Below are 27,149 nucleotides of genomic sequence, written 5' to 3'. Positions count from 1 at the left end.
TGTATGGGCCGCAACCTGAAAATTAGCCCTCACTTCCTGAAAAAAAAGTGCGGCCCTTACACGCGTTTATACGGTATATCGTGTAGTTACAGCACAGAGAAATGAGTGCCGGAGGAGGTTGGCTTAATGAGACTAGCTAAATGACATCATGTCAAGGCTAGCAGTATAATCGGTTATGAATGAAAATAACTTTTCTATATCCTTGGAGTCATCTAAGGGAAATGCGGTTACGACTGTGTGTATCTGTAGTGTTGTACGTCACAGCGTTTATCTACCATATATACTGATAACCACACAGGTGTATAGAATGTTATTTCATGAAGCACAGTTTTATTCTACCAGGATTCTGTTTATATGCTACGAAAATAATCACTGAACAACTTTTTCAGAATGGCCATCATAATGATGCCATTATTTTTGCATCATCAGCTAAAATAGGGAGTGCTCCTAAGATGACTGGCTTCATGAGATTTGAAATGAATGGAAATATTTCTAGCTCTTCACAGAAGACAAAAGCCCCAAGATAATTATTCATGCCCTTGAATGTAAATGCAACTTGCTTCTCCTCCAGGATGTGAAGTTAGCTGCTCCAGATTGCTCCAAAATGAAAAATTTTGCTGCTCCAAAGTGCTCCAAAATTAAAACTTCGCTGCTTCGAAAATTGCTCCAAATCAGGAGACCTTATTGGCATCACTGCAAAGTGTAACAGATAACTTTTGCATTAGTGCATGACACACTTAATCACTTCAGAACATCATGTGTGACTAATGCCACGTTGAAGATATTGTATGATCATAATAGAGGTATTAACTTTTTTAGGCTTCTTAAGCTTCCCTTAAGCTGTTTCATTTTTTAAATTGGTCTTCGCTGTACAATTTTCATTAAGAGGAGAAAATGTTGTTTCGTTGTGTCAAATGATTATTGTTTCATTGTCAATTTTTCGCCAGATTCTGACGGTGCTCCGTCAACTGCCCATCCCCAACAAAACGATGGTGAAGGACAGCAAGGTGATGTCAGTGGTGCACCGGTGGGCATCTCAGCTGGCTGAGCAAGGGATTACAAAGGACTCTGACATTGCGCCACCACCTGACAAGCGAGCCAAGGTGACCAGTGAGGAAGCTGACAGCGATGCCTCAGAGAGCTCCGGGTGAGTTCCTGCTTCGTTTGCCCAGTGGGTTTTTCTTTGGGTGTTGGTCATGCAGATTTTAAGTAGTACTCTTCTTCTTCCTGTTGGCAGTGGTCAGACACCAGCATCAGCACCTGGTCAGCGCTCTCAGACTGGGTCTGTGGTCTGTTCTCCGGACTCTACAAACCTTGTTGAGAACGGCGACTCGACGTCGAGTGATGGGCCCAAGGATGAGCAAGGCACCAAAATGGCCAAGGATCTTTCCGAGCTTGCATCCACGCTTTTGGACTCATGGAGCTCATTAAAGGTACGCATTCATAATTTGCTCTGCTTTCAGGACTGTCTAACTGGGATGTGCATTCTAAACCGTTCCACATATTCTTGAGCAGGAAGTCTTCCGGATCCCTCGCCTGGAGCAACAGAAACGTCGCGAGGATGAGCGCGAGGCAGACAGGCGAGAACGAGAACGCAATCGTCAGCAGAAGAACCGGGAATCTTCTTTCAGTAGTCGAGACTCCAACTCTCGGCGCCGCAGTCCTCCATCAAGTAGCCGTGACCGCAGTGACAGAGGTAGGACAGGGAACTTTGACCACTTTATTTTCCTGTAGTTTGTACTTTTCTGTAGCAACAGGTAATACACAAGCCCTGAATATCTTCACTGGCTTACCCTGCGAAATGTCTGTTTTACTAACAAAGTTATGGTGTCAAGTAAAGCACAATATCCTCAAGTTCTTGCGAGTTTATAATAGTAGCATGGTAAATTGCAGTGGTGTAGGGCATCTTGTAAGGCGTATGGTGTTGCTTCACGTCATCTGATGTGTTGTGCTTCATGCAAATGCCGAGGTCTTGTAGTGACATAGAATTACAATGGTTTGCAAGTCATGTTGCTATCAGATCTAGATAAAACAGGGCCCAGAAGCTTGTTGAACATTTAACATGTTAAAGCCTAATGGTCTGAATTTCTGAAGTCATTCTCGTGCGAGCAATCTTGTTTGTGCTTTTATGGCATATTTGCTGCAGACTATGAAAGGTCATCTGACCGTAGACGATATTCTGCTTCACCCGAGCAAAGAGATGACAGGAAGCCTTACCATCGGTCATCAGACCATCGTCGCTTTGGCAGTAACAGTGGGAAGGACACCAAACCTAGAAAGTGAGTATTAGTACCTGACATGGCATCTGTTCTGTTGCATGCCCTTACGAAAGCCTGAGAAAAACCATGATGAAAACTGGAGATCTTAAACATTCTTTTTCTAGGCCACCAAATGAATGGGCCTTCTTGGCCATATCACTGAACACTGGCTCTTCATACTTTAATGTTAATGGCCCAAACAGAGCCTGTTATGGGTCGGAAGGAATGTTGCTTATGGCATCCCACCGCTGCCACCAGTTGTTAGGGTTCGGAAGGAAGGTCGTTGGAGGATACGAAAACAAAACAGGTTCATGGCACTATTTACACATATTTACAGCAAAGAAAGGTTAGGGGTTTCACAACCCACGAGCGTGGTGGTTGAACCGTTACATAGTTCAGAGCAACGTCCAGCACTCTGCGGCGTCATTTTAAGTCCTGTCGGGCTCCTCTTCTCTGAGTGGAACACCAATCACGCACACACAACAGGTGATGGGGACGAGCTTGCACGGTCCACGTGAACGTCCAATATTGAGTTGTGAACACTGCACTGCAAGGTGGCGCCAGCAGGGCTCTTCCTCGTCGTGTGTGTGCCGCTAGTCGAGAGTACCCACGATCCTGACAGCATACATCAAAGGGTCCGCCGATTTGTTCGCTTAATTAGCGGGGTGATTTGCGGCGGCCGCCACGGTCTCTTCCAAGGAAGATGCTGTCTTTGATGTCCTCTCTGGAACTGTTTACGATGTCGTGGCGACACGACGTCTCATCCTCTGGATAGCAGGCACAATGCCTGGCGGGCATAGGCAGTCGGCCGGTCGGCTACTTGATTGAGGATTAAAAGAGCGCCGCTCCCCCGTCAGCTCTGGCGCCGGTCACGCCAGCTTCCCTGTCGCCCGATGAGTCACCGAGGGCATCAGTCACCGCTTCTGCTCGAAGAGACGACAAAAGGGTCCGTAGTTGAAAGTCAGGAACTTGCCTGCGCTTGTCACATGGTCTGGGTAATTACTCAAATCTTCGACAGCGTCTGGCAGGCTGGGTGCCGAAGGGTTTGAGAGCCTCTCCAGTGGACCGGCTTACGCACCATGGCGTCTGCCGAGATGAATTTCCAGGCCAAACTTAACAAGCCATAAGATTGTTCTTAATGCACCTGGAGGGGACTTTAATAAAAGTGCTAGCTCACTTTAAAGGGAATGAATAAAATGGCTTTAACGGTACATTCGGTTCCCACCATGCTCCATTTTTGTTTGCATCAATGGAGAGCCCTCGGCTTTTGAGCCAGAGTAGTTGGATAAGCCGCATGATTTGCTGACAGGGTGCTTTGAGCCTAATTAATGAATGTGCTCCGAATTCTCTATTTCGATGAGCTGAATGTAAACCTATGCTGCCCAACACGACATGTTTTAAAGGCCAACTGCAACGAAATTTGGCACTTCGCAAAAAGTCAATATATAGGTAGTATAGCTAGAGGTGTAGTGCTGCCTGCCAAATGTCGCCTTCGAAATACGAGCACTTATCTTAGAAAAAACTTGCAAACGGCGGTGTTTTTGAGACCGAAACTAGAAAAAACGACGCCATTGCGGCTGACCGTACATTACGGGTAAACGACAGAAAAATCGTCTGCACTGCGCTGCTCGAGCACACACATCGCGAACGCGCCCCTTACCCCTAGTTAGTAGTTCACTATGCCCCTAGTTCACACTGAAGCGCCGCCGCTTTCTACAGCAAGGGAAATTCTCCTGCCACTGAAACGCAGCGTCATTCGCACTGGACGCGCCACGCGCCGCCAAATGTGCCATCTACCACGAGGCGAACGTGGGATGGATGTGCTGTTACCCGGTTTTCGACGCGTCTCGCAAACTTTACAACGTTATCCAGTAGTCTAGACTTAGATGAATTTTCTATGTAGGAAGCAAGGAGAAGCAGTACTGCTTACTTTGCTGGCAAGTCGCTGTCATGCATGAAGAGCAAAAAAAAAAAAACTGCTCACGCCAGCGGCGTTGGTGTGCTCTCTTGCTCTGCAAGACTGCGACAAGCTCGGTTACGACAACGACAAACTCGGTTACGACAACGACAAACTCTATCACCTGTTCCGCGAAAGAGGGACATGAAGTAGGCACAGAGTTCGTTAAACTCCCGTTGGTTGCAACATTCAGTTACGTGCACTGCGACATGACAAGGAAATGGGGCTTGGCCGCTATTTTTAAGAATTTCTTGACTAGCGCAGCCTACGGCGACGCATTGCGTTGGCATCTTACTGCAAAACTTTCAGAGTCAAACCGTTCGCGAATGGGCATCACGCAGGAAAGAGAAATTCAGCAGCAGTAAGGATTGTTCACAAGGAGTGACGTAGCGACGCTCTGTAGTATTCGTCATATCTGGTTTTGTCCGATTCGCCTGGGCACACTGCTAGAGCTCCGCGTCGTCTGCTTGCTTGTAGTTGAAGCACCAATTATAAAATAAATACGCAACTGCAAACTGCAAGATTTTTCACTGTCGTTATCGTAACTTATATATATATATACGTATTTATGGCTTTTTCCACCCAAGTAAAATTTGGTTGCAGTTGGCCTCTAATGGTATTATTTGAAGCATGATTAACTGAAACAAATTTCTTCCTAGGGAGTAGTGCATGTTATCGTCAATAGCCTTAGGCCTCTTAAGGGTGCTCATTAACGTAGCGTTTTGGCCGTGTTGGTACATCATACTGTAGTTCTCCAGGGCACGAGAAAAACACTGGTAGAGAAACACGGGACAGGTGCTACCCGCCTGTCCCGTCTTTTTCTGCGAGTGTTTTTTCATGCGCTAGAAAACTAGTCTTAACATTTTGCACTTTTCACGTGTTTTTTTTTCTGTGTAAATAAATTTCTTACGGCATCTATAGTTGAGTGTTGGAGGTTGTGGCATCTGGGTCATGATGGAAGAGGCCATATCGTGCATAGTTCTCATCCTGCATTGATTGGTCATCATTCGGTTTAGGCATAGGGAAACATTTTATTTGCAAAAAGTGTTAACTACGCTGCCAGGCAATCTGTCCAAGGATTTTAACAATTGAAAAGGAGTGTGCAGTCATCTATACACGCTTGCTCCCATATGCAGGACGCTACTTCCGACACCACCTCGGCTGACAAAGGAAGAGCGTCGACAGCTGTTCGCACTGGAGGTGCAGCAGAGGGACCAGGAGGAGGCCCTGAGGCGGCAATTCATGGTACCCCCTGCCACTGCAGTGCCGCCGGGCATAGTGATGCCTGCTCCCGCTCCGCAGGGTTTTATGGGAGCACCGCCTGGAATGATGCCCATGCAAGGTGAGATGCAAATGGCAGCCAAAACTTGTGGTGGCTGAATTGCTGCTGTGCACAAATAAGCTTGAGGTCTTATGTTTCCACCTTAGCTGCAACAGCTGCATTTCAATGAAGGTAAATGAAATAGGTGCCTACTCAAGTGCAAATCAATAAACCTCAGGTGATCGTAACCTGTCAGTAGTAGTCTCCACAATGCTTAATATCAGATTGGGCTTTTGGCTAGAGCTGTGTTATTAGCAAAATTTTGGGTGCGAAGCGAATTCATATATTGAAGTGCGAGTGTGAATCCAGTCGAACATTTTTCTAACACATTGAAGTGAAATTGCCGAAAAAAAAATGTTGGGGGGATTTCCTAAGGATATTCTTAGAAGATGGCAGCATCGAAGTGTTTTATTGAAATATAGGAACACCACTACAGACTAAGACTGACAAAGGTAACACACACAGGGATCCCACTCCTGTGCCAACTGCGTCAAAGTGCGCCAAACGAGGTTTGCTGTGCCAACCTGATAAAATTGACGTAATCGCGCCAAACTGCGCCAAACCGAAAACGGCATGTGGCTCACAGGGCAGTTTTATGTGGCTCCCGAAACTATGTCAGAAATCTTGCATTCGCTAGACACTGTAATTGCAGCAGTATTTAAATAACTATAAATAATGTTTTAATTACTGGAACCAGCAGTCTAGCCTAGTGGGAGAATTCTTTGCCTTCTTGCGAACAGGCTGTTGCCGCTTTCTTAAATTGGCCCCCAGTACTTCTGTGGAGCAATGACATTCAACCTCATTCTGCGGCGGGACCGCAACGAAAGCTAAGATTAGCGCAACTATAGCAGAAGGCTAGAGATAAGTCGCTGTTTACGGCGGTGATTGCAGTGGTGTTCTGCATTGGTGTACGCACATACGCCAATGCCATATATATGTAGTCTAATCGCAAACGAAACCCGTTTGCAAATGAAACCCGGTTGCAGCAAAGAACACCATATTTACTCGCGTAATGAACACACTTTTTTTCTCGAAAAATTGGAGCAAAGTTAGCCATGTGTTTACTATACGGGGCAGATTTTTTGAAAACTTTCTTGGCATGAGCAAAATATGCTGTAATGCAATAAAATCACAGCATATCCACGAAGTGAGTGATGATGAGTGGGGAGAAGTGCTGGAGGGTTTCATTGCTAAACCGTGAACCATCCACGAATATTGCCCACTACATTATCAAAGACGTGACAAACACTGTATATATTTATACATGAAATTTTATTATTCGTAAGTGGTAGCTATACGTCGCTTCCGTTCTCCCTTCATTATAACGGCTTTATGGTCGGTGAAGTGGTGGATCGATGGTGAAGTGGTGGATGGGGCGTAGTGGAATGTTTGCAAAGACGACGTAGTGGGCAGGTTGCAAAGGTGGAACTATAGGCGGTCACGTACAAACAAGGAATGAACGCTGTGAGACAATCTATGGTTCTTTAACGTGCACCTAAATACAGGTACACGGCCATCTTGCATTTCATATAGACTACTTCTCCACAGTATTGCTTTATGGTCGGTGAAGTGGTGGATCAGTGATGGGGCGTAGTGGGATGTTTGGAAGAACGAAGCAGTGCGCAGTTAGCAAAGGTGGAACTGTAGACAGGCGGTCACATACGCATGTACACACACACACACACACACACACACACGCACGCACGCACGCGCACACACACACACACACAGACACACACACACACACACACACACACACAGGACAGGACAGGACAGGACAGGACAGGAGGGACAGACCCATGACTATAGGAGCTTCGCCCCTAAAGAAAAGTAAGGTCGCTTAGCTTTTTGCAGACGCGTAGACTGTTTGGAAGCAGGTTTTGTTGCACTTTACTCATCTTCGGTGGTTGAATGCGCTATCTTCTGCAAGCTTTACCCGCACCGCCTGCGCTCACCATAAAAGCGTTTTGCCGCAATCAGTTTCTTGCAATCGTTCAACCGCAACAGTGGTATCTGCTGTGAACTCAAGGGGCGCCCAGAAGCTTGCGCTACGACGCACTTTGCCAATTTCGCGGCAACTTCGCACAACGCCGCCGTTGTGGTTGCAGCAAGTAATGAACATTGCAGCAAGCTACCCCCGAAACATCAAAATAAACCGCTGTTAATAAGATTAATGGCAAAATATGACCGCCACTTCACTTCCACATAAGAAGTTTGTTCTTTGTGTTCCTGTCGTTCCACTTTGATATACAAGCATGAATTATAGGCTAAGGATAGCTTTTATAGTATTTTTATAATGCCTATAAATGCCTATTTTCAAAATCTGTGCCTAGATATGGACATTATTTAACCTCAAATTTTGGTTTTGGGTACATCTTAAAGATGTCATTCTAGATAGCGAGCAAAACTGACCTTTCAGATTTCTGTGCAGTAGAACCTAGTTCGCTAGTTCAACGAACTTTCGTAAACATCCACCAGCAGCAATGAAATGGGTCTCGTCGGCCACCTTATGCCTTTGCACTGGCATGGCGCAATTCCTTTTGTAGGTTTCAATATTTCTATCAACTTTCTATTCATCTATTCAAGCAACAGAGTGCATAAAATACACAAGCGGTTTCGAATAACTCTCGCGGTGTCACGTACTACTGGGAGATATGCAGGGCTATTCCTTGTACGTTACCTCAGGCCCGTGGCGAGAAATTTTTTCGGGGGTGAGGGGGGTGCACTTGTTGAAGGCCTTGAAAAACGCCAATTTTTAATTATTTTCCTTGGCAAAACACACGTCTGCACCCAAATTTCAGAGAGAGGGAGGCAGGCCTCTAGCCCTCCTCCCCCATGGCTACAGGCCTGAGTTACCCCCTCCATGTTAGGGCGCACGCCCGTGAGATGAAGGCCAAGCGATGCTCAATTGGACATTCCAAATGATTCCGGAGCGCGGTACTGTAAATTTTGGCAGACTTGACCGTGATCGCCCAGTGCATGCCTTACATTTGCCAGCTCAAAATTCTCAAACCTGGCGAGGTGCCCTTTAAGGTGCTCACAGAGGAGAAATTGGCCCTGCGCGACAAAACCTGGCCAAAATGATGCTAAAAACCCTTCTGGCTTTCTAATGCTGTGGCTGTTTGCTGCTGTGCTGCCCTTCTCGACTATGCTGCAAAGAAAGAGACCCAGGAGTGTGTTTATTCGATGGTGGACGCTTAAACCATGCTTGTAAATACAAGGAGAGACATTGTTCTGCAAACCGTGCGAGAAAAGGAACAATTTTGCATGGCTAAGTCAAGCCATTGGCGCCTTTGTGCCATCATAAATATACATTTTTTTTTTCATGTCGTAGACGCCAGACGTGCAAGTTACTCTTCGAAAGTTTGAACTTTACAAAAGTTTCAAAATGTTCTCTTTATGTCACTGTTATGGCAACAACTGCTTTATGTGCTGTGGAGCACTAGCACTATCATGCTTAGTGCCAAGGGCACCAGAGTTTGTTAGTTTGCTTTGTAGTATCATTGCATTCTATCACCTTTTGGTGACAAGGTTATCACCGTTCTCTTCTTTGCCAAAGATAGTGGAGGTCTTTATCACAGACATGAGGCCACAGCGCTGGTGATAAGATGGTGCTTGCTCTTTTGTATAAGAGCCCCATAAATTTGCTTTTCATGAACTTGGCAGTTGCATGATTATGAGCTAGTCTCTTTGGCTTTGTTAGTATAGATGCAAAACTAAAATTTTTGTGTTCATGGCATGTTTTTTGTCATTAATGTTATATTTCAAAATCTGCATTTATTGTCTTTAGCCTGCATTGTGCAGTACCATGTCTTTTGCTAAATCAACCATTTATTAGCATGAAAAATGGCTCTAGAGCACTATAGTAGACAAATTTTTTGGTACACTGTCTCTAATCTCTTATATGTACTCTTTTTTTTCGTTCACTTGAGGGCTTCCTGAAGGTGGTATTACGTAAAGGGTGTGTTTACACATTTTGCACATGATGTACACTTGATTAGATAATTCAGAGGTGATGAGCTACATCTTAATATTATGCCATGGAAATACAATGTTATGCCGTGTTTGTGATGTAGGTGCCCTCCTTCTGTTTCTTAGGTGGCTGTCCGAATCTTCAAGTGGCCGCTCCTATGGTTCCCGGGCAGCCGCAGCAACAGCCTGTGTATGTTTATGACCCGGCCACAGGTGCTGCCATGTATGGGGCACCTTCATCTCAGCCCGCAGTGACTTACTATGACCCCCAGACAGGGGCACCCATTCCAGCACCCCAACCACCCACTCCTCAAGACTACATTCTGCAGCATAGTGAGTTTTAATTTTCATTTTTGCCACAAAAATTTGATGTTCTGGGGAGAAAAGTAGAAATGAATACAATCAAACCTCGTTATAATGATGTTGAAAGGGGAGTCGTAATAACCATTAGTTCATTATAGCCAATATTCATTTCTACCGACAATTAGCCAGCTAGAGAGAATGTACTCACTACAGAATATCACAGCAAGCCCACTGCGCAGAGAAAAACAGCCGTCGGAAGGCAAAAAAACTAGCAGAATAATAAAGAACAATGCACTTTACTTCCACCAAATTTGGCACACCAGCTGGCAGATCACTTCAAAGAAAAATAGTCTTTAAGGGGAGATGCTACTCGTAGACACTTTTTTTTATTATTCACACTAGAGCAATGAAACTTGAGCTGTTTATGGAACTTTTTATGCTGATTTCAAATATATAATTAGTTTTCTTTCAAGTTTCACGCTTTTAGCTCTGCAACATGCCAAAATGAAAACCTTATTCCTTTTGCCCTCCCTCTTTTCATCCCTAAACTTCTGTAAGTTTTTACCATTCATAGTTCATATTGCTTCAAATAAAGTGTAGAGTGCAAATAACTAATTAAGAAGTACATACAAAATATGTAATATGCGTGAAAAATAATAGACGTAAAAAGTCCATATTTCTCCTACCCTAGTGAAGGTTTACATAAAATTTCTTTATTATACAATAAAATATAGAAATTTAAACTAGATAATTGCATTTGCCATACTTTGGAAAAAGTTTGGGCAAAATTTCATGCAGATTCAAGCACTAGAAGTGCCCAAAAAAGGAGGGGCACATGGAAAAAAAGGCGAAATTTGTGTTTTGAGAAAAACGAGTTTTAAAGTTAAAATTGAGTTTTTATTTATGAAAGATATTATTAAATCAGATGAAATTTGCACATCAAAAAGAACAATCCTTATTGTAGTGGCTACTGCCACTAAAATACGCCAGCACCATGAGTTTCTTCCTCTCGGCTTTTTCAAACCGACACCTCACAGACATTTCGGTCACAAACAGGGCCATGAAACGCTTGCCACACTTCCGTTCCATCTGGCCATGTGCCAACTGCAAACTAGGAAGAAGTTTGACAGGACTGCGAAATTCAAACTAAGTCCAGTGTCATGCCATTTTGCAGCCATGCTTGTGCCACATACCGTCGTACATAATGGCAATGTTGTCCCTGCTAAGTTCTCTCTCTGCGAGCTTTTTCGGTCTCTCAAGATTGGCGCTGACGTAATTCATTGTCGCATCACGAACTTTACAGCTGACGGGTGTGAATGACTTCTGATGCATTGGCTTTTGCAAGCCAACAACTGCCGCAAATCGGACCAGCTGCTCGTACCCTATTCCTACAGAGCGCGCTGCACAACGGCTTTCCCTTGCGAGCAATGCCTTTTTTAATTCATAACAGAGATAATAACACGAGAAAAGCATTGTTCAGCTGTGCTGCTCGACAAGACATGGACACCGCAAATAGGTTTCAAAGCACAAACAGGTGCGCAGCGGCCAATGGCGGTCCCCGATTCGTACCATGTGATAAGCCAGTTGCGGCGCTCGAAAAACGCGCAGTAGAGTGCTTCTTTTTATTATTTCTTGCGCTGCATCAGCGAGAGAAACTGTTGTTATTTGAAGAGTGAGGCTCGACTCTTCAACTCATACGATCAACAATAGCGAGCGGCGGCGCATTATCGGCGGCAAGGTGGTCGAAGACTGCGAACTTTCGACCTTTTAACAGGCACCTTGGGCTCTTTAGATATGATTTTAAAGCATTTTCAGTTAAGTCTCGACCTGTATTATTTTTTTCATAACAGTAGAGGTACTAATCTTATCAAAACAGGCAAAAATAAAAATCGGTATTTTTGAAAAAAAACTCGCATTTTTCGACCCGCATCTCCCCTTAATACACTTTTTCTTTTTCGCGCGGATGACTGCTTTTTCAGCTTCAATAGCCATTTCCAGTCCGTCCTGGTCGTCATCGTAAGCATCAAAGAAGCGGCGCAGCAGGTCTGTCGCATCCAACACTTGCGTAGGCTTTGGTACGTCGGGTTCGCCAACATTAGGCTCCGGGGTCTCAACACATTCGTCACTGTTGTCATGCACTCCCGTCACCGCGGGCACCATTTCCACATCTGACAACTCTCATCGCATCGGCATCTGCACCGACGTAAGAGCAGAAAGTGCAGTTGGGCACAATGCCGGTGTCAAGTTGAGCGTTTCACAACATCTGGGCCTGGTCACTCGCGGCACCCTCACTGGCGACATCATCGAAGTCTTCTACTACTTTTTTTTTTTCCTCGACACTGGACTCAAGGGCTTTCAATATCGCGGACTTCTGCTCGATTGTCGTATTTTTGCGCTGACGTCTTCTGCTGCTGTCGTCCATCTCATGTCTGGCGGCGGAAACTAATAGAGGTGGTGTTGATCTTCCCCAGCGTACCACAAGGAACAAAGCCACAATCTCAGCTGTCCCAGCGCGGAGCTGAAGGGGCGAAGGAGGTCAGATGCGTGGACGGGTCAACAAGTTCTACAGGAGAGGGGAGGCCGGCTGACGCGCATGCTCGCGGGAGTTGCTGCGCGGGCAAGTCCACTAGTTCCTGAGGAAAGGGGAGGCAGGGAGACACACCCCCGCGCATTTTGGCAGGCTACTCCCGGCGAGCGCAAAGTGCGAGTTTTGAATAACCGCAGCCGTGATTATACCTTAACCATTGCGCGCTACAAGATATTAAATTGATATATCCCAAAATGATTAGTAAATCCGCGTAGTGGACAAAGAATAGTTCGTTATATTCATTGCGGGAAAATTTATACTTCGTTATAAGGAGGTTCTAGTATACCTTTAAAACTGCCTACCACTTGAGCCAAATCTGGTTGTTTTCTACATGTCTAGAGGCATTGGGCCACGTCATGCAATGCTGTGCTGTTCATGTGCTTGGATTGCAGTGTTTTGTCTTTCATTGAGTCATTTTGGACAATGAGAAAAATTCCCCAGCCCTGCCACGGTGGTATAGTGGCTAAGGTATTCGGCGGCTGACCTGCAGGTTGGGGATCGAATCCCGGCTCCGGCGGCTGCATTTCAGATGGTAGCGGAAATGCTGTAGGCCCGTCTGCTCAGATTTGGGTGCACGTTAAAGAACCCCAGGTGGTCAAAATGTCCGGAGCTCTCCACTACGGCGTCTCTCATAATCATATGGTGGTTTTGGGACGTTAAACCCCACATATAAATCGAGAAATATCTCCCAAATATTTTCATCCTTGATGTGTGCATGTAGTGCCTGAATTTTCGCCATGTTATGTTTTGTATAAAATGAGCCTTCAGCACATCTTGCACTCCTGGGAGCAGTAGTAGTACTACAAGTATTGTGCAAAAGCTCCCAGAATCCTTACATGAGCAACTTATTTACAAAAGAATACTTTCATACCACAGGCACTATGCATTCTTATAGTACAGGTACAGTGGACTCCCAATAAATGAAACTCGTTTAAACAAAAATGCCTCATTAACGGAACAAACGGGTTCATATGGCTGCATTTCTATGTGTTGCGCAGTAAAATTTATCAGTTAATCGAAACAGTGCTTATTGGTCACCTACGGTTAAACGCTACAAACTCTAAACACAGCATAGATTTGCACATGCCAAATGTAGTCTCACAACTGTGGCAACACCTTGAGATCGAGACAAGCCAATCCAGTAGCCATTGTTGCTTGTGGCTACAGTACACTGTTTTGTGGCTGTGGGAGCCAAGTCTGCGAGTCAATTGTGCGTTAAGCCTATTTGTGTGGTGAAATGCGGTGGATTACGGTGTTATTTCAGCCTGATGGAAAAGAAGCGGCCGCACCATACACTCTCGCTTGAAAAAAACCTGTAAATTCTTCAGGAGCTCAATCGAAGCGGCCTGCCCAAGCTGGAGGTGGCGAAAAAATACATCCTGAAATCGACGTTGTCGCAGATCTGGAAAGACTGAGAAAAGATTGCACTGTTAAGAACAAGACCTTAGAAAAGTTCTTTTTCTGCGGTGCAAGCCTGCATGGAGTTCCAATTTGTCCATAAGCGGACCAATTCTCAAGCGAAGGCTCGAGAGAGCGCCATGCAAATGGGTGTTAAAAACTTTGTCCTAAGCGACGCATGGCTCAGCCGCTTCAAAACACGCCATGGCCTAGTCTTCAAAGCAATCTCAGGTGAGAGTGGTGCAGTCAACAGGGACATTTGCACAGACTGGCAATAGGGGCGGTTTAAGGAAGTTTTGGTGAGCTTGGAGCCACGAGACGTCTTCACTGTCGACGAGATGGGTCTTTTTTATAAGGGGCTTTCATAAGGCGCTTACAAGACTCGCCTTCAAAGACGAAGCCTGTAGTGGGGGAAAACGCAGTAAAGATTGCATCACTGTGCTGGTGGGTGCAAACATGGCAGGAGATGAGAAATTGAAGCTGTTGGTAATAAAAAAATCAAGGCACCCACGTTGTTTCAATGGTGTTCGACACCTTCCCGTTGCGTACCATAGAAACGGAAAAGCGTGGACGACCATGACCATTCTTGAAAACTGGCTTCGGGAGGAAGACGCAAGGTTTACGAGGCAAGGCAGGAAGGTTGTCTTCATTGTGGATAATTGCCCAGGCCACGGTCAGGTTCAAGTGCTCCAAATCACTCTTGAGTTCTTGCCAGCCAATGCAATGGCAGTGATCTAGCCAATGGATCAAGGGGTTATTCAGAACACTAAAGTTCATTACTGCAGACAATTGCTCCATCAAATGCTTCGTAGAGCAGGCAGCGGGAAATGCTACAGCATAGATTTATTGGCAGCCATCCACATTTTGGCTTGTGTCTGGGAGCAAGTGAAGGCAACAATACACAGATGCTTTCACCATGCTGGCTTTCAAGCACAAGAAAGCAGTATCTGATGAAGAAGAAAGCTCTGCTGATGCCAACATTGAGACAGTATACAGTCAGGTCGTACCTGTCGTGAAGAGACTGTCGAGGAAATGATTGCCAAAGTGCAAGATGAAGATCAACCTTTCAGCGATGAATGTAATGATAATACTGCCAGGGCCGTGGTGCCACCAGACCGATCAGCTAAGGAGGCTGTTGAACTTTTGCAGCGCTATTTTGAGCATGAGGCTTGCCCAGAATTTCTTCCTTGTTTGTCAGGCATGGGTGTGTACCTTGTGAAAAAACAACTCAAGCTTGCCATACAAACCACTCTTCACTCTTTTTTTTCTCCTACTCATTCTCTTGAGTAAGGTGAGGTTTGTGCGATTTGAATAAAGGTCTCTGTTCACTAAATAAGTGTATTTTGCTTAAGTGAAACTTCTGATAAACGGAGCAGTTTTATGGATCCCCTTCGAGTTCCGTTTAAGAGGAGTCGACTGTATATTCACACTTTAAAGGTATGAAAGCCTGGGTTTTAACGCAGCCCTGTTAAGAAAATTTATTTTGTTTGATCAGTTCATTTTTTTATGGTGATGACATTTTTTTTGTGATGTACGGATTGACAGTTTTCTCATCAAATCAGCATAAAATTGCTTATGCATTTAAGAACTTCATTTATGATGACATCGAGCTTTATACTGTGGCATTGCTGATTGATTGAGCAGTGTCATCAAGCCCTTGTTTTTTCTCCTTCCTATTTCCAGATCCAATGCTGAGCGGGACTCAACCCATGGTGGCTCCTGGCATTCACTCGCCAGCAGAGGGAGGCCCTCATGTAATAATGCAGGCACCAGGACCAGTGGTGCCAGGACAGCAGCCAATGATTCCCGGAGGGCAACCCATCATCCCCGGACAGCCAATAATGCCGGGACAGCAACCAATCATGTCGGGACAGCCACCACTTGTACCAGGGCAGCAGCCAATGCTGCACGGTCAACCACCCATGGTGCCTGGACAGCACTTGATGGGACCTGGTCAACAGGCACCATTGCTGATGACGGTGCCTCCTGAAGAGGCTGTTCCGCAGCACCAGTCCGTGGCTCCACACATTGTGAGTGGGCAGCGCGTTCTGACTTTTTTCTTTTGTGTCGACCTGTAGGTAGCTCACTGTTTTATCAACAGCAGCAGCAACGCCAGTCGATTTAGTTCATGTCTAAGGGTAAGGCGTGACATGAAGACAAAGAGAGTAGGGCAGTGCAAATAGTAAAATTTTGGCTGCCAAGCGAAATAAATTATTAAAGCTTCCAGTGTGGGCTGAATCGAATATTTTTGGAGTAGTTGCTGAATATTTATTTTAAAATTTTCTAATACAGTTAAACCTTTATATAACGAATTCTTCGATATTACAATGTTGGTTTTATTCTTTTCCGTTACTTCATAGAAGCACCTGTATTTGCACCGTGTATGTAACAAAGTGGTGGCGGACGACACCCTTGATGTAACAAATTTCTCTTGCCAGCAACATGAGAACTTTGCCATGAATTTCGTCATTTTGCCATGAGCATGCATCTTCCGCGGTTGCCTTGCCACCGACGAAGGGCGAAGTGGCAACGGCGTGCTCGTGGCCTTTGGGACTCCTATTCGAGAGTGAGCGCTCATTACTGCACACTCGTGTACGCGAGGCGGGGAGGCGGGCCTACGCTCCTTGGGCCAGCGTTGCCGCATTCTGGTCATAGAGGGTGCATATGCGGATGTGCCCTCTCCTCCTTCCAAATAAAAAGAAAACTACTTTTGCGTAGGCAGCGCCACTTTTTGAAGTACAGAAGTCTCTGAACTGCACAGGATGCCACTTTGCGTTGTTACGCTTTTAGTTTGTGTTACACATGCGGGGTCGCGATGTATATGGAGAGAACTTTACCAAATAGTTTTCTGTGGTATCCGTGTCGTTCGCTTTTCGTTTTTGATGCCGTCCGTGCATGGTTACGTTGCACACATGTGGAGAAGCCTCAAACGACGCTCACCTCTTTATTTTTATTTTTAATTTTTTATGTCAACAATTGTGTCCTAACTACCGAGGAGACGTCAGATTAGGCACTAACGGAAACTCTTCGAGAACACGGTCACAACCATGGATCTTCAGAAGTTGACTCATCACGCACTCTGCTGTCTTGTACCGTGGCGTGAGTTCGCAAGACCGCAGCATTCACGGTTAGCCGATTAGCTTTTGCAGCACGTTGGCGTGTTGAATGCAATGAATGCGATAGCAACAAATAGTAATGCGATACACAGTAAAGCTGACAGTCAGCAAACTCTTTTGGATTCGGTATCGCGGAACTCCTACAAAATGCTGGGGTAAGCAAATACTGCTGCTTTAGGGAGAACTGCTCTTTGTACACAGTCTCTTAGCGTTGAAAGCACACTGATGCTTGCCGAGATAGCACGCACGCCAGCAATCACCACCGCACCCTTCAAATCAGTTCACTGTTGCTACTCACTTGAGGTATTTTTGCAGCTGTGATGGAAGAGCTTCCCATTCTAGACCTTCAAGTTCTTATCAGATGATTCAAAAGGAAACTTATGCAACTAGCTTGGCATGGCATCAACAGTAAAGGAGAAGCTGGTTCACATGGCTCATTGGCCCGTTTATCAAAATCATCACACCATGCACAAAAACTTCTGTTATGGCACTTCCACTGCTAGTAAATGTAAGGAGTTTCTCTGTATGAAGAAGGCTCATGTCTGAGCTAAGCTTGCGCAAGGTTTTAGTTAAGCATGCACAGCACTTAGCGCTAAGCATGCACAGCACTTAGCGTGAAGTGGGATGTCTTTGTAGTCGTGAATGGCCGCAGTCGGAAGGTCGGGTGGCTCCGATTAATTCTACAACTTCTCTTGCAGCTCCCTGTCATCATCCTTTCAACGTCATTTCTTAGAAATCGCAAGCAGCAGGCATAATCTCTCTAAGGGGTGTCTTTTTTGCGCCACAGATTTTCAGAGTACGAAAGGCACATTTCGGAAGATCCTCGAGTTGGCATGCTGAAAAAGTAGAGGCCAATTGCACTACTTTACCATTAATAATGTGCTTGTAATGGCAGAATAACTACAGTAGAGTCTCAGTAAACGGAACTTGGAAGGGAACGGGAAAATATGTTCCATTTAACAGGAGTTCCATTTTCTGAGAGGTGAACATTGGTGCAGAATACAAGCCCGAAACCAAGCATTGCAAAAGCAATAGTTCCGTTTTAGCAGTAGTTTCGTTTAACAGATTTCCGTTTACTGAAGAGTCTATTGTACTGATCAAAGTGGGGCTCACAGACCGCAGCGTTAATTTACGTAGGCTTGTCTGCTCTTAGCATGTTACGCTGCCACTGCTGAACAAATGGTCGTCTTTTGGGACTCCAGAGCATTGAAGTTTCTACCTGAGTGAGTGTCCGGGCACAAAACAGTGCTGTGATGCCTGCTCATGGCACCTACTCCATAAAAGACATCACACAAACACGACAAGTCTGTCTGACCTGCAAATGCAGCACAAAATGACAGTGTAAAAGGCAAAAGAATCACCTTCGACTGAGGAGCAGCAGCATTGAACGTGCTCAGCTTGAGAGACTGATGTGTTTACGACAGCGCGTGCCACCTATCGGAAGCCCTGCCACTGTAGTCTGGTGGCTGAGGTACCCAGCTGTTGACCCTCAGGTCGCGGGATAAAATCCTGGCTGCGGTGGCTTCATTTTCGATGAAGGTGAAAATGTTGTGGACCCGTGTGCCCAGATTTGGGTGCAGGTTTAAGAACCCCAGGTGGTCGAAATTTCCGTTGTCCTCTACTACGGCGTCTCGCGTAATCATATGGTGGTTTTGGGACGTTAACCCCACATATCATGTCATGTGAATGAAACCACTGCAAGAGCAGCAAGACCATGAAATGTAAATTACAACATCCATGACGTACATGTCACGATTTTTATGTTATGACTAGTCACTTGTTCTCGTCATACAGTTTTGTTAGGCCATACCAATTTTGGTATCGATACCATTATAGAAATTGCCAGGAGAGCTAAAGTTCGTTCAATCAATCAATCAGTCAAGCCACATATCAGAAACATCAGAAGGTGGCGTCACTACCTCTCATAGCAGCCAGTTGGTGGTGATCACACTCCTAGTATTCTAGTCACTGTACCAATACTGTGAGACTCCCTCTTGTGGTGTTTTGTTCTGTCAACACTTCCGTTTTGTGACAGAATCCTTATCAAATAGCCTCCCTCTGACCTTTTATCGATGTCACACCATTCATACTGCGGCATCTCATTGTGACCTGGATACAAAAGCATGACAGTTGTGTTCTGTAGGAACTTAAGCGTTGCTGTGATAAGCACGGGGATGCAGGTCCAATTCCTGGCGTGGGCGAACAAAAAAGTTGGGATAGAGCATTGTACAATGCTTTATAAAAAATGGAAAGAAGGAGTGATATAAGGGACTAGATTAGTCATGCACACAGCAAGCTTCCTTTGCCCCCCATTTCCTGCTTTCTCCATCTGTCTGGTAGAAGAAAGGCTCCTCAATTTTTGTCTCTTTCGTTAAGCAGGACTACCAAGCACTGGCTGCGGCAATCAGCAGCGTGACTAACAAGCCACCTAGTCCAGTGCCGATTCAGTCCGAGTCCGCCTACGTGACTGACCCCATGCAGATTCCACTGCCTCCACCGCTGTCCCCAGACAGCGGGGAGGCCACACCTCAAAATTTTGACCCGGTGTCATCTCCCACCTTGGACAGCACAGACAGCAGATGTTCAGAGCTGCCTCCTCAGCAGGAGACACGAGGGGAGCCCGTAGGCACCACTGTGGAAATTGCAGTGCCAACCGTCGACTACGACGAGGACACTCCCTGCGGCACACCTGTGCTACCGTCTCCCAGTCAGGCAGCCGTGGCCTTTCCTTCTCCCATTCAGGTACTACACTACAAACCCACGAGCTTTTATGCTTTGCCTGGGCTGCTTGCTCCTCTGTGGTGGGGTGGTGGTAGTAGCAGGCAAAATTGATTGTATTTTGTGTCATTAAAGCGTCGTCGTACATTTGAGTCATATGCTTTGCTGTATGTTGCCTCTTGCTGTTCTGATATGCAACGACAGCATGATTGGTGTGTAAACTTAGTCACCGTACACACAGTAGACTACCTTAAGACAAATTATAAGGGACCACGGTCATTTGTTTGTCTATGAAGTTCTTCTTATCCGAAATTCTCCCAAAAGCCAAACGCTAACATGCTAAGTACGCCTGAATATGTTGCTTGAAAACACTGAATGAAGTATACTTATATTGTGAGAAAGGAAGAAGAAAAGACATTTATTTGGCTCAGCTTGATAAAAAATATGCTTCGAGGTAGAGTATTTAGACCACTCTAAGGAGTACTTCTTTTTGCAAATTTATAATAAATATGTGCTAATGAATGAATTGCTACCACATTTTGACAACAAAACTTTAGCACAACGCGATTTTGATGATTTGAAAAAGATAAAAAGGTAGAGACAAGCACAATTTTTTTTTAAAGAATGGAAAATTTACTTTTCTGACAGTTCACCTTCTGAGAAACTGTTTTATCGGCTTTGCTATCACTCTTGGATATGGCTTCATTGCATACTGCTACCTTGACAAAGCCAATATACGCCCAGTTGCATATGGAAGTCTACAAGCTTTTCTTTGAGGTTCGGATATTTCCTTATTTTCAACACGCAATAGCTTTTCCTGAACGACATGCAGCTGAAGATTTCAGTGTGTGCTACTCTTAATCACAAGCCTCAGGCATACAAAAAAAAGACACGACACAGTTATATTTAGTGTGCGAAATGACCTTCCTTTGTTGAAAATGGCACATCACAATTTGCTGCATTTCACTGCAAACAGATACGACGCGCTCGGGCCCTATGCAAAACAACACAAACTGACCACATGTGCTCAGGTGCCATTGTGTGACGTCGATGACAATTCATCTGACTCCTCTGGTAGGAGTGCTAGTGCCACATGGGTGGTTTTAATTTCATGTGATTATAATGTACAGATAATCTTCGTTGCCGTTCTCACTTTCATTTGGCTTTTTTTTTTTTTTTTTGGCTCCTTTTCCTTGCATTTTCTCCTCTAGCCAAGCTCTTGTGTTCTTATGTTCTTTACTGTACTCTTGTTGGGGAACTGAAAAACATGAGGGGAATACGAAAGGACAATCACCCTTTGTTGCTTTCTTTGCTGATAAAGCTACAGGCTGGTGGTGAGGGAGACACCAGCATTATGCACCTACCTTTCTTTTTCACTTATCTCACTTTGTGTACATTTTAACAATTGTACTGTGTTGTATAGAGGTGCGAAATGCTGTGACCGCAGTTTATTATGGAGTATGGTTGAGAATATTTCTTTGGCTATTTCGTTATACTAAAATAAAGTTATGGGGGTGTATGGCACAAGGCATGGTAATGTGCTTTAGTTCTTAATTAGCACTTATTATGTTGTTGCATGCATCAAGTTCGGAAAGGAATTTGCCTCTCTCTGCGGCACTGCACTGGTTTCCCCTTTTTTTTAGAGTACAGCAAGCTGGAAAGTAGCATTGTCGCTCCGCCTTATTGTCTCGTCTTGTGGCTTATGTACACATGAGAGGTTTGTGGCAATTGATCCGGGGTGTACCTCATTGCAGCAGGCTCCAGTTGCTGCACCATTCGCTGTGGTGACTCCAGGGGCTGCAACAACGGAAGGTGCACCGGCCATGGCTCCAGGCGCTGTGTATCCAGCCAATCCGCAACCAGTGGCCCCTGGATACGGCCCCGGCTACGGCTCTGTGGGTTCTGGTGTGGCTGCTGGTACTGCACAGGGCATGCATCCACAAGTTTACTACTTGCCCCCGGTCGCACAAGCCTTGCCCTCTGAGCAGCCTCTGGTATGTTACAAGTATACACGCACAATGCTTGTTAGGTATTATAGGTGCAGCAGTAATTAGATTTTTTGGGAGGGGGAGTTAAGCTTTGGCTGCCATGGGCACATTCATGTGGTTGCAAAATGTGCTAGAAAAGCTAATCTGAAGGCCCTCACAACATTATACTTTGTTGTCAGGTTGTGATTTTGAAACATCAAACCCCAAATAAATCTCATTTATTCGAACTCGCTTAATTCCAACTACGGGTTAATTCGAACTCAAAATGAGGTCCCGTCAAAGCTATGTGTATTCCAATAAGCGAAAACTCCCGGTAATTCGAATGCCCAAGCGCTTCCGACAATTAATTCGAACATACTGTGCTCCGAAAATGCGCTCAGCACCCCGCCCAATCCCGCAGCGGCACCTGCGACACCTCAACGCTGCCCGCGAAGAAAAGAAAAGACTGCGGTGGAATGTTTGCCCTCTCTCAAACGGCGATCTGCGAAGCACCCGTGTCGCACTTCTCTCTTTTCCGTCCCTCCCACCTAAAGACCCTTCTCCATCCAAAGCCGCCCGTGAAGAGAGAGAGGAAAAAAAAAAAGAAAGTTGTCGCTGGGTTAAATGAATGTGTGGTTGAAGGAAAGGAAAAAGCCACTATCTTCTGCAGCCATTGCCCCTTGCGGGAGCACGGCTCTGCGCCTCGAGGGGGGTGGGGAGGGGGGTCTCTCACGCGCCGGTGCCAAGCTTCACCCTTTCCCGTCCCTGCCACGTTACCATTTTCCTTCCAACGACGCGCGCGAAGAGAGAGAGAGAAAAAAAAAAGCTGTCGTGGACTGTTGGTTTTTTTCTCAAATGCCGATCTGCTTCTCTCCGCGTGGAGAAGCTCCTTCTTTCTCGTCATGTGCTCGCCGTGCTGGGGCTGCGTAGCGGAAAGCAGGAGGCTCCGCTACGCAGTCGTTGTTGTCGTCGTTTTTAAAAAGTGTCGGCGCTAAACATTTCCGCGCGCAACTTCTCTTGCCAGGAGAATGCTGAAGCCGAAGTAGAAATGCTTTGCAAGCTGCGTGTGAAATCGATTGACTCGCTGCAAGACAAGCGTGTGCAGACGCGCATCACCGATTACTTCAATTAATAACGGATGTCCTGTGATTTGTGAGTAAATGTAAGTCTTCTGAAACTTCCCCCTCGTGTGTTAGCTCAATGCACATGCGCCACTCCATGGAGAGCCCTTCATTTATTTAGCTTTCATTAATACGAACTTCTTTTAATTCGAACATATTTTCGGGCCCCTTCATGTTCGAATTATCGAGATTCGACTGTATTTTTATCATCAATACCAAGCACAGCGGAAAACATAACAGCTTACACACACGTGCACACAATGCAGTAGGCAAGGGAATTCAGAACTGTCAAGTTACTGGAAAAAAAATAGTAAATAAGTTTGAGAACTTTATTTCTTGTGTTTGGCAACAGGAGCAGCCAATAGAGCTCGACAGAGAAGCATCATCTGGCCGTATCTGCAGTCCACCACCTCAAATCCACGCCCCAAGCAAGAAGGATGCCCGACTGCCTCCCCACTGGAAGACTGCCAAGGATGAAGAGGGAAACGTTTACTACTACCACGCACTCACCAGGTGAGCTGTTGCAGCACTAGCTGTTTTCAAAGCAAGCATTTTGGAAATTGTTGCACGTAAAGGCTCATTCCATTGATATGATCTTCATTGGAACCAAAAAAGGAGCTGTCTTAATATACTGTCTAGACCTTCCCAAAAATAGTAATGTCTTAATTCAAGACTTCTTCATCTAGGTGTACTCTGTCACAAATAGGGAAAGGAAAGTTGGTGTGGCTGAAAGCCTCCTCACGAGCAAGCTTTGGAAATTAAATCTCTCATTTTTAATGATACCGGCTTTGATGGGCTGGTAGCATGTTGAGGTGCCTGTTAGGTGTCCTGAAGCAAGCCCATATGCTTTTTTTTTTTTGGGGGGGGGGGGGGTGGCATTTGTTTTAGACCTTGGATAATGAATTTTTCTCAGAGGCAATCTAGGAATTTCGCTCTGCATTTTAGCATTTTGGTACGAGCATGTATCTTATTATTGCGCGCGGGTGGGTGAGTGCGACGTGGGCAGGCTGGCCTGCACCCCACAAGCCGGCGTTGTTGCCATGGGCACATGTACAGGTGTGCCCCCTCACCCCTTCACTGCAAACTAAAAAAAAAAAAAACTACTATTGTGTTTTGGCAATTCCACGCTTTTAGTTAGCCCTTCACGACGTGCGCTCATCTTCCACGCGTACTTTGCCCCGCGAATGAAATGAGGGGGGGGGGGGGGGGGTAGTTAGATGCTTGTGCGCGTGCGCTTACCGTATATACTCGTGTAAGGGCCGCACTTTTTTTTCGAAAATTTTGCTAGGTGCGGCCCTTACACGAATCAGGCCGATTTAGTACAGGCAGTACAGGCCAAAGGTCTGTACTGTTTATGCAACAGTAGCAGAGTGCAAGAGTCACAAATGACATGCCAGAAATGTTTTTATTCGGATTCCATTTCGCTGTCCTCGTTCTCGGAGGAGCTCGCCTCGGCGTCCGCGTCTTCCCAGAGACGGTCATCTTCGGTGCCGTTCATGGAGTTCGAAATTCCCGTTACCTTGAAGCTTTTAGCAACTACTTCTACTGACATGGCACGCCACGCATTCAAAATCCATTCACACACCTGTTGGAGCGACGCCCGCTTCAGCCGTCCTGTAGGGGTCTTCTCGTGGACGCCTCCAGCCATCCATTCAGAGTAACATCGGCGAAATTCCACTTTGAATGGTCTGTTGACGCATACGTCGAGCGGCTGCAGCACACTCGTCAGGCCACCGGGAATGACGGCCAAGTCCGTACGAGTTGCGGCAACTCGGTTCTTGACGCGGTCGGTCAAGTGGCCCCTAAAGCTGTCCAAAACAAGGAGGGCTTTCCGTTGTAACAGCCCTCCAGGTCTGTTTGCCCAGACGGTCTTAATCCAGTCAACGACCAGTTCCTCGGACATCCAGCCCTTCTCTTGCGCACGTACGACGATTCCCTGAGGGAACTTCTCTTTTGGGAGAGTCTTCCTTTTAAATACGACGTACGGCGGAAGCCTCCTGCCGTCTGCCGTGATGCACAACATCACAGTGCACCTTTGGCGTTCTGCACCAGTCGTGCGCACAGACACACTTTTCGCACCTTTTAAATCCACTGTGGTGCTTTCCGGTGCATCGAACCACACAGGTGTCTGGTCCGCATTCCCAATTTGGGACAGGTCGTATTCATGCTCCCTCCTGAGAGCATTCACGAAGCGATGAAACTTAATGACGTGGTCTTCGTACTCGCGCGGCAGTTTTTGGCAAATCGTCGTTCGGCGCCGAATAGAAAGCTGGTTACGGTTCATAAACCGCGTAGCCCAGCCCCGACTTGCCTTGAATTGTGCCGGGGGTATTTCCATGTGGCGAGCGATGCTGAGGGCTTTGACGCGTATCATGTCAGTCGATACGGCGTAGCCGTCCCTTCGTGTGTCGACGACGTAGTTGACGAGCTCGCTTTCGAGTTGCGGGTACTTGCACTTTTTCCCGCGAAACGCCTTTCGGCTCCTGTTAGTAGCGGCGAGGGCATCTTTCTGATTCATCCAGTAACGCACGCGCTTCTCATCGACGTCGTACTTTCGTCCAGCTTCCCGCTTCCCGTGCTCCTCGGCATAGTCAATCACTTGCAGCTTAAATGCTGCAGTGAATGATCTCAGATGCCGGCCCATCGTCCGTCACGTGCGCTGGCTTCTGCAGGGTTCACTACAACCAACAAAGTGACACCGACGACACCGATCTGAAGTCGCGCTGCCAACGTATCGACACGATGCTAGGAACGATGCCAACAAAGAGGCCGCACAAGGCAAATATGGCGGCGCGCTGTCAACAGCGTGGTCGGCGCGTCGGCGGAAGTAGAATAAAAGCGGAAAAGCGTGCAGCGCCATCTGGCTGTAAATGAACTAACTACACTTTTCTGGCGGGACATTTTGAACTTTTGTTGTTTTTTTTTTTCGAAATATCCGCTTTCAAAGTTGGGGTGCGGCCCTTACACGAGGGCGGCCCTTACACGAGTATATACGGTACCCTTCGGCGGGGAGAATCGCGCGCCTTCGACTTTAACCGGAACGATTGCGTTTAGTTTCCAAGCGCACAAAGATCACTTTGCTCACTGAGCAGGCGCCATTAGGGAAAAGAGTGCACTTTCCAAGCACAGCGAAGTAACGATTGGGGCCCTCATTTTTGTTTAAACAGCATATTAAGTGTTGAGCGGTAAATGTTGTTAGTTCGCTCTCATCCTGTGTATGTTGTTTTCATGCGTCATTTGTGCGTGAGCAGCACGCTGCACGTTTCAGTCGGCTTGCCTTTCTCAGCGTTACATTCCAAGTTGTTGCTATCGCATTCATTGCTTTGCCCTTGCGGTGAAACGGGCTTTTCTTAAGGGGGGACGGGGCCCTTGAAAACCGAAAAATCGCGAGAAAGTCGGTTTTTGAAAAACCACATTTTTGGGTTGTATGTCTCATAAACTACCTATTCTGTAATTATCAGCACCTAATTCAACCGCAAAGTGCAAAAAAAATACTATTTTCGAGGCAGCAGCGGCGTCCAAAACAGGCGCAAATCCCGAAATCAAACCAAACTTCGCACGCGCGCCATTCCCGGACCATGCGGTCGTCCCGTGCCATCTTGGTGTTGTTTTGACCGTGAATTCTTTCTCTCTCGTTCGCCGCCTTGCAAAATGGCGTCAGCAGCACAGTTGAGACGCTATTGGCATTTTCCCGCGATGCAAAGCGCTGATTGGCTAGAGCACTCGCGGGAGAAAGCGTGCCCGCCATTGGCTGCTGTGCAGCAGCGGGGGCGGTCGCTCCTCTCGATGGCGCGTCCAGCGCGCTCGCTTCGTTGTTGCTCTCTGCTCCGTCCGCCTCGACAGTTGTCTGCTTACGAGCCGCTCTTCGCCTTGTGCTATCTTTTCGATCATTTTCTCTTGGTTTTTTTTTGCACTAGTTCTGTGCCTTTCGTCTTTGTTGTTGCGGGCGATGCCGGCAACGAAGCCGAAGTCAGTGCGGAAGTCCGGTGCGCGGAGGCGCGCTATGCGGCTTGTACGATCATCGAAATTCCACTATTCTGCTGCGGGTGCTGACTGCGTAGACGCTTGCAGCAACGGAACTGTGTTGTCGGCTGTCGCCAGTCGAGAATCCGACACATCGAGTGTGGCTGGAGCCGCAAATGCACAGAGTGTTTCCGAGATCGCCGGGCTCGACACGTGCTCCGAATCGATGCCATCCAGTGTGACACCGAGTGCTTCTGATATCGCCGGACCCAGCACTTCGTCTGAATCGGTGCCTTCGAGCGTGACACCGAGTGCTTCTGATATCGCCGGACCCAGCACTTCGTCTGAATCGGTGCCGCCATCGAGCGTGAGTAGACTATCGCTTCATCTGCGGACGCGTTTCCTAACGAAGGAAGAAATCGATGCGAATGCGAAACGTCGTGACGCCGTTCGCGCTGAACTCGAGTC

The 27,149-nt window shown here is 46.4% G+C and overlaps 1 protein-coding gene across 5 annotated transcripts in view; it reads left to right on the top strand.

The window, feature by feature from the left end:
- The window catches only part of LOC119165735 (SET domain containing 2), a 138,195-nt gene that overhangs the window by 95,348 nt on the left and 15,698 nt on the right, over positions 1-27,149 (top strand). For 4 of the 5 annotated variants that reach the window (XM_075865140.1, XM_075865141.1, XM_075865139.1 and 1 more), the window contains 10 exons: positions 948-1,147; positions 1,238-1,433; positions 1,516-1,696; positions 2,147-2,279; positions 5,352-5,557; positions 9,635-9,841; positions 15,480-15,826; positions 19,289-19,654; positions 21,385-21,624; positions 23,071-23,231. In XM_075865140.1, the coding sequence (XP_075721255.1) occupies positions 948-1,147; positions 1,238-1,433; positions 1,516-1,696; positions 2,147-2,279; positions 5,352-5,557; positions 9,635-9,841; positions 15,480-15,826; positions 19,289-19,654; positions 21,385-21,624; positions 23,071-23,231 (2,237 nt within the window). The remainder of the gene's footprint in view (positions 1-947; positions 1,148-1,237; positions 1,434-1,515; positions 1,697-2,146; positions 2,280-5,351; positions 5,558-9,634; positions 9,842-15,479; positions 15,827-19,288; positions 19,655-21,384; positions 21,625-23,070; positions 23,232-27,149) is intronic. The other variant, XM_075865138.1, reaches the window with a different exon arrangement.

This window comes from Rhipicephalus microplus, chromosome 1, assembly GCF_043290135.1.
Source record: "Rhipicephalus microplus isolate Deutch F79 chromosome 1, USDA_Rmic, whole genome shotgun sequence".
NCBI classification, from domain to species: domain Eukaryota; kingdom Metazoa; phylum Arthropoda; class Arachnida; order Ixodida; family Ixodidae; genus Rhipicephalus; species Rhipicephalus microplus.
This window is presented reverse-complemented; position numbering and strand designations above follow the sequence as displayed.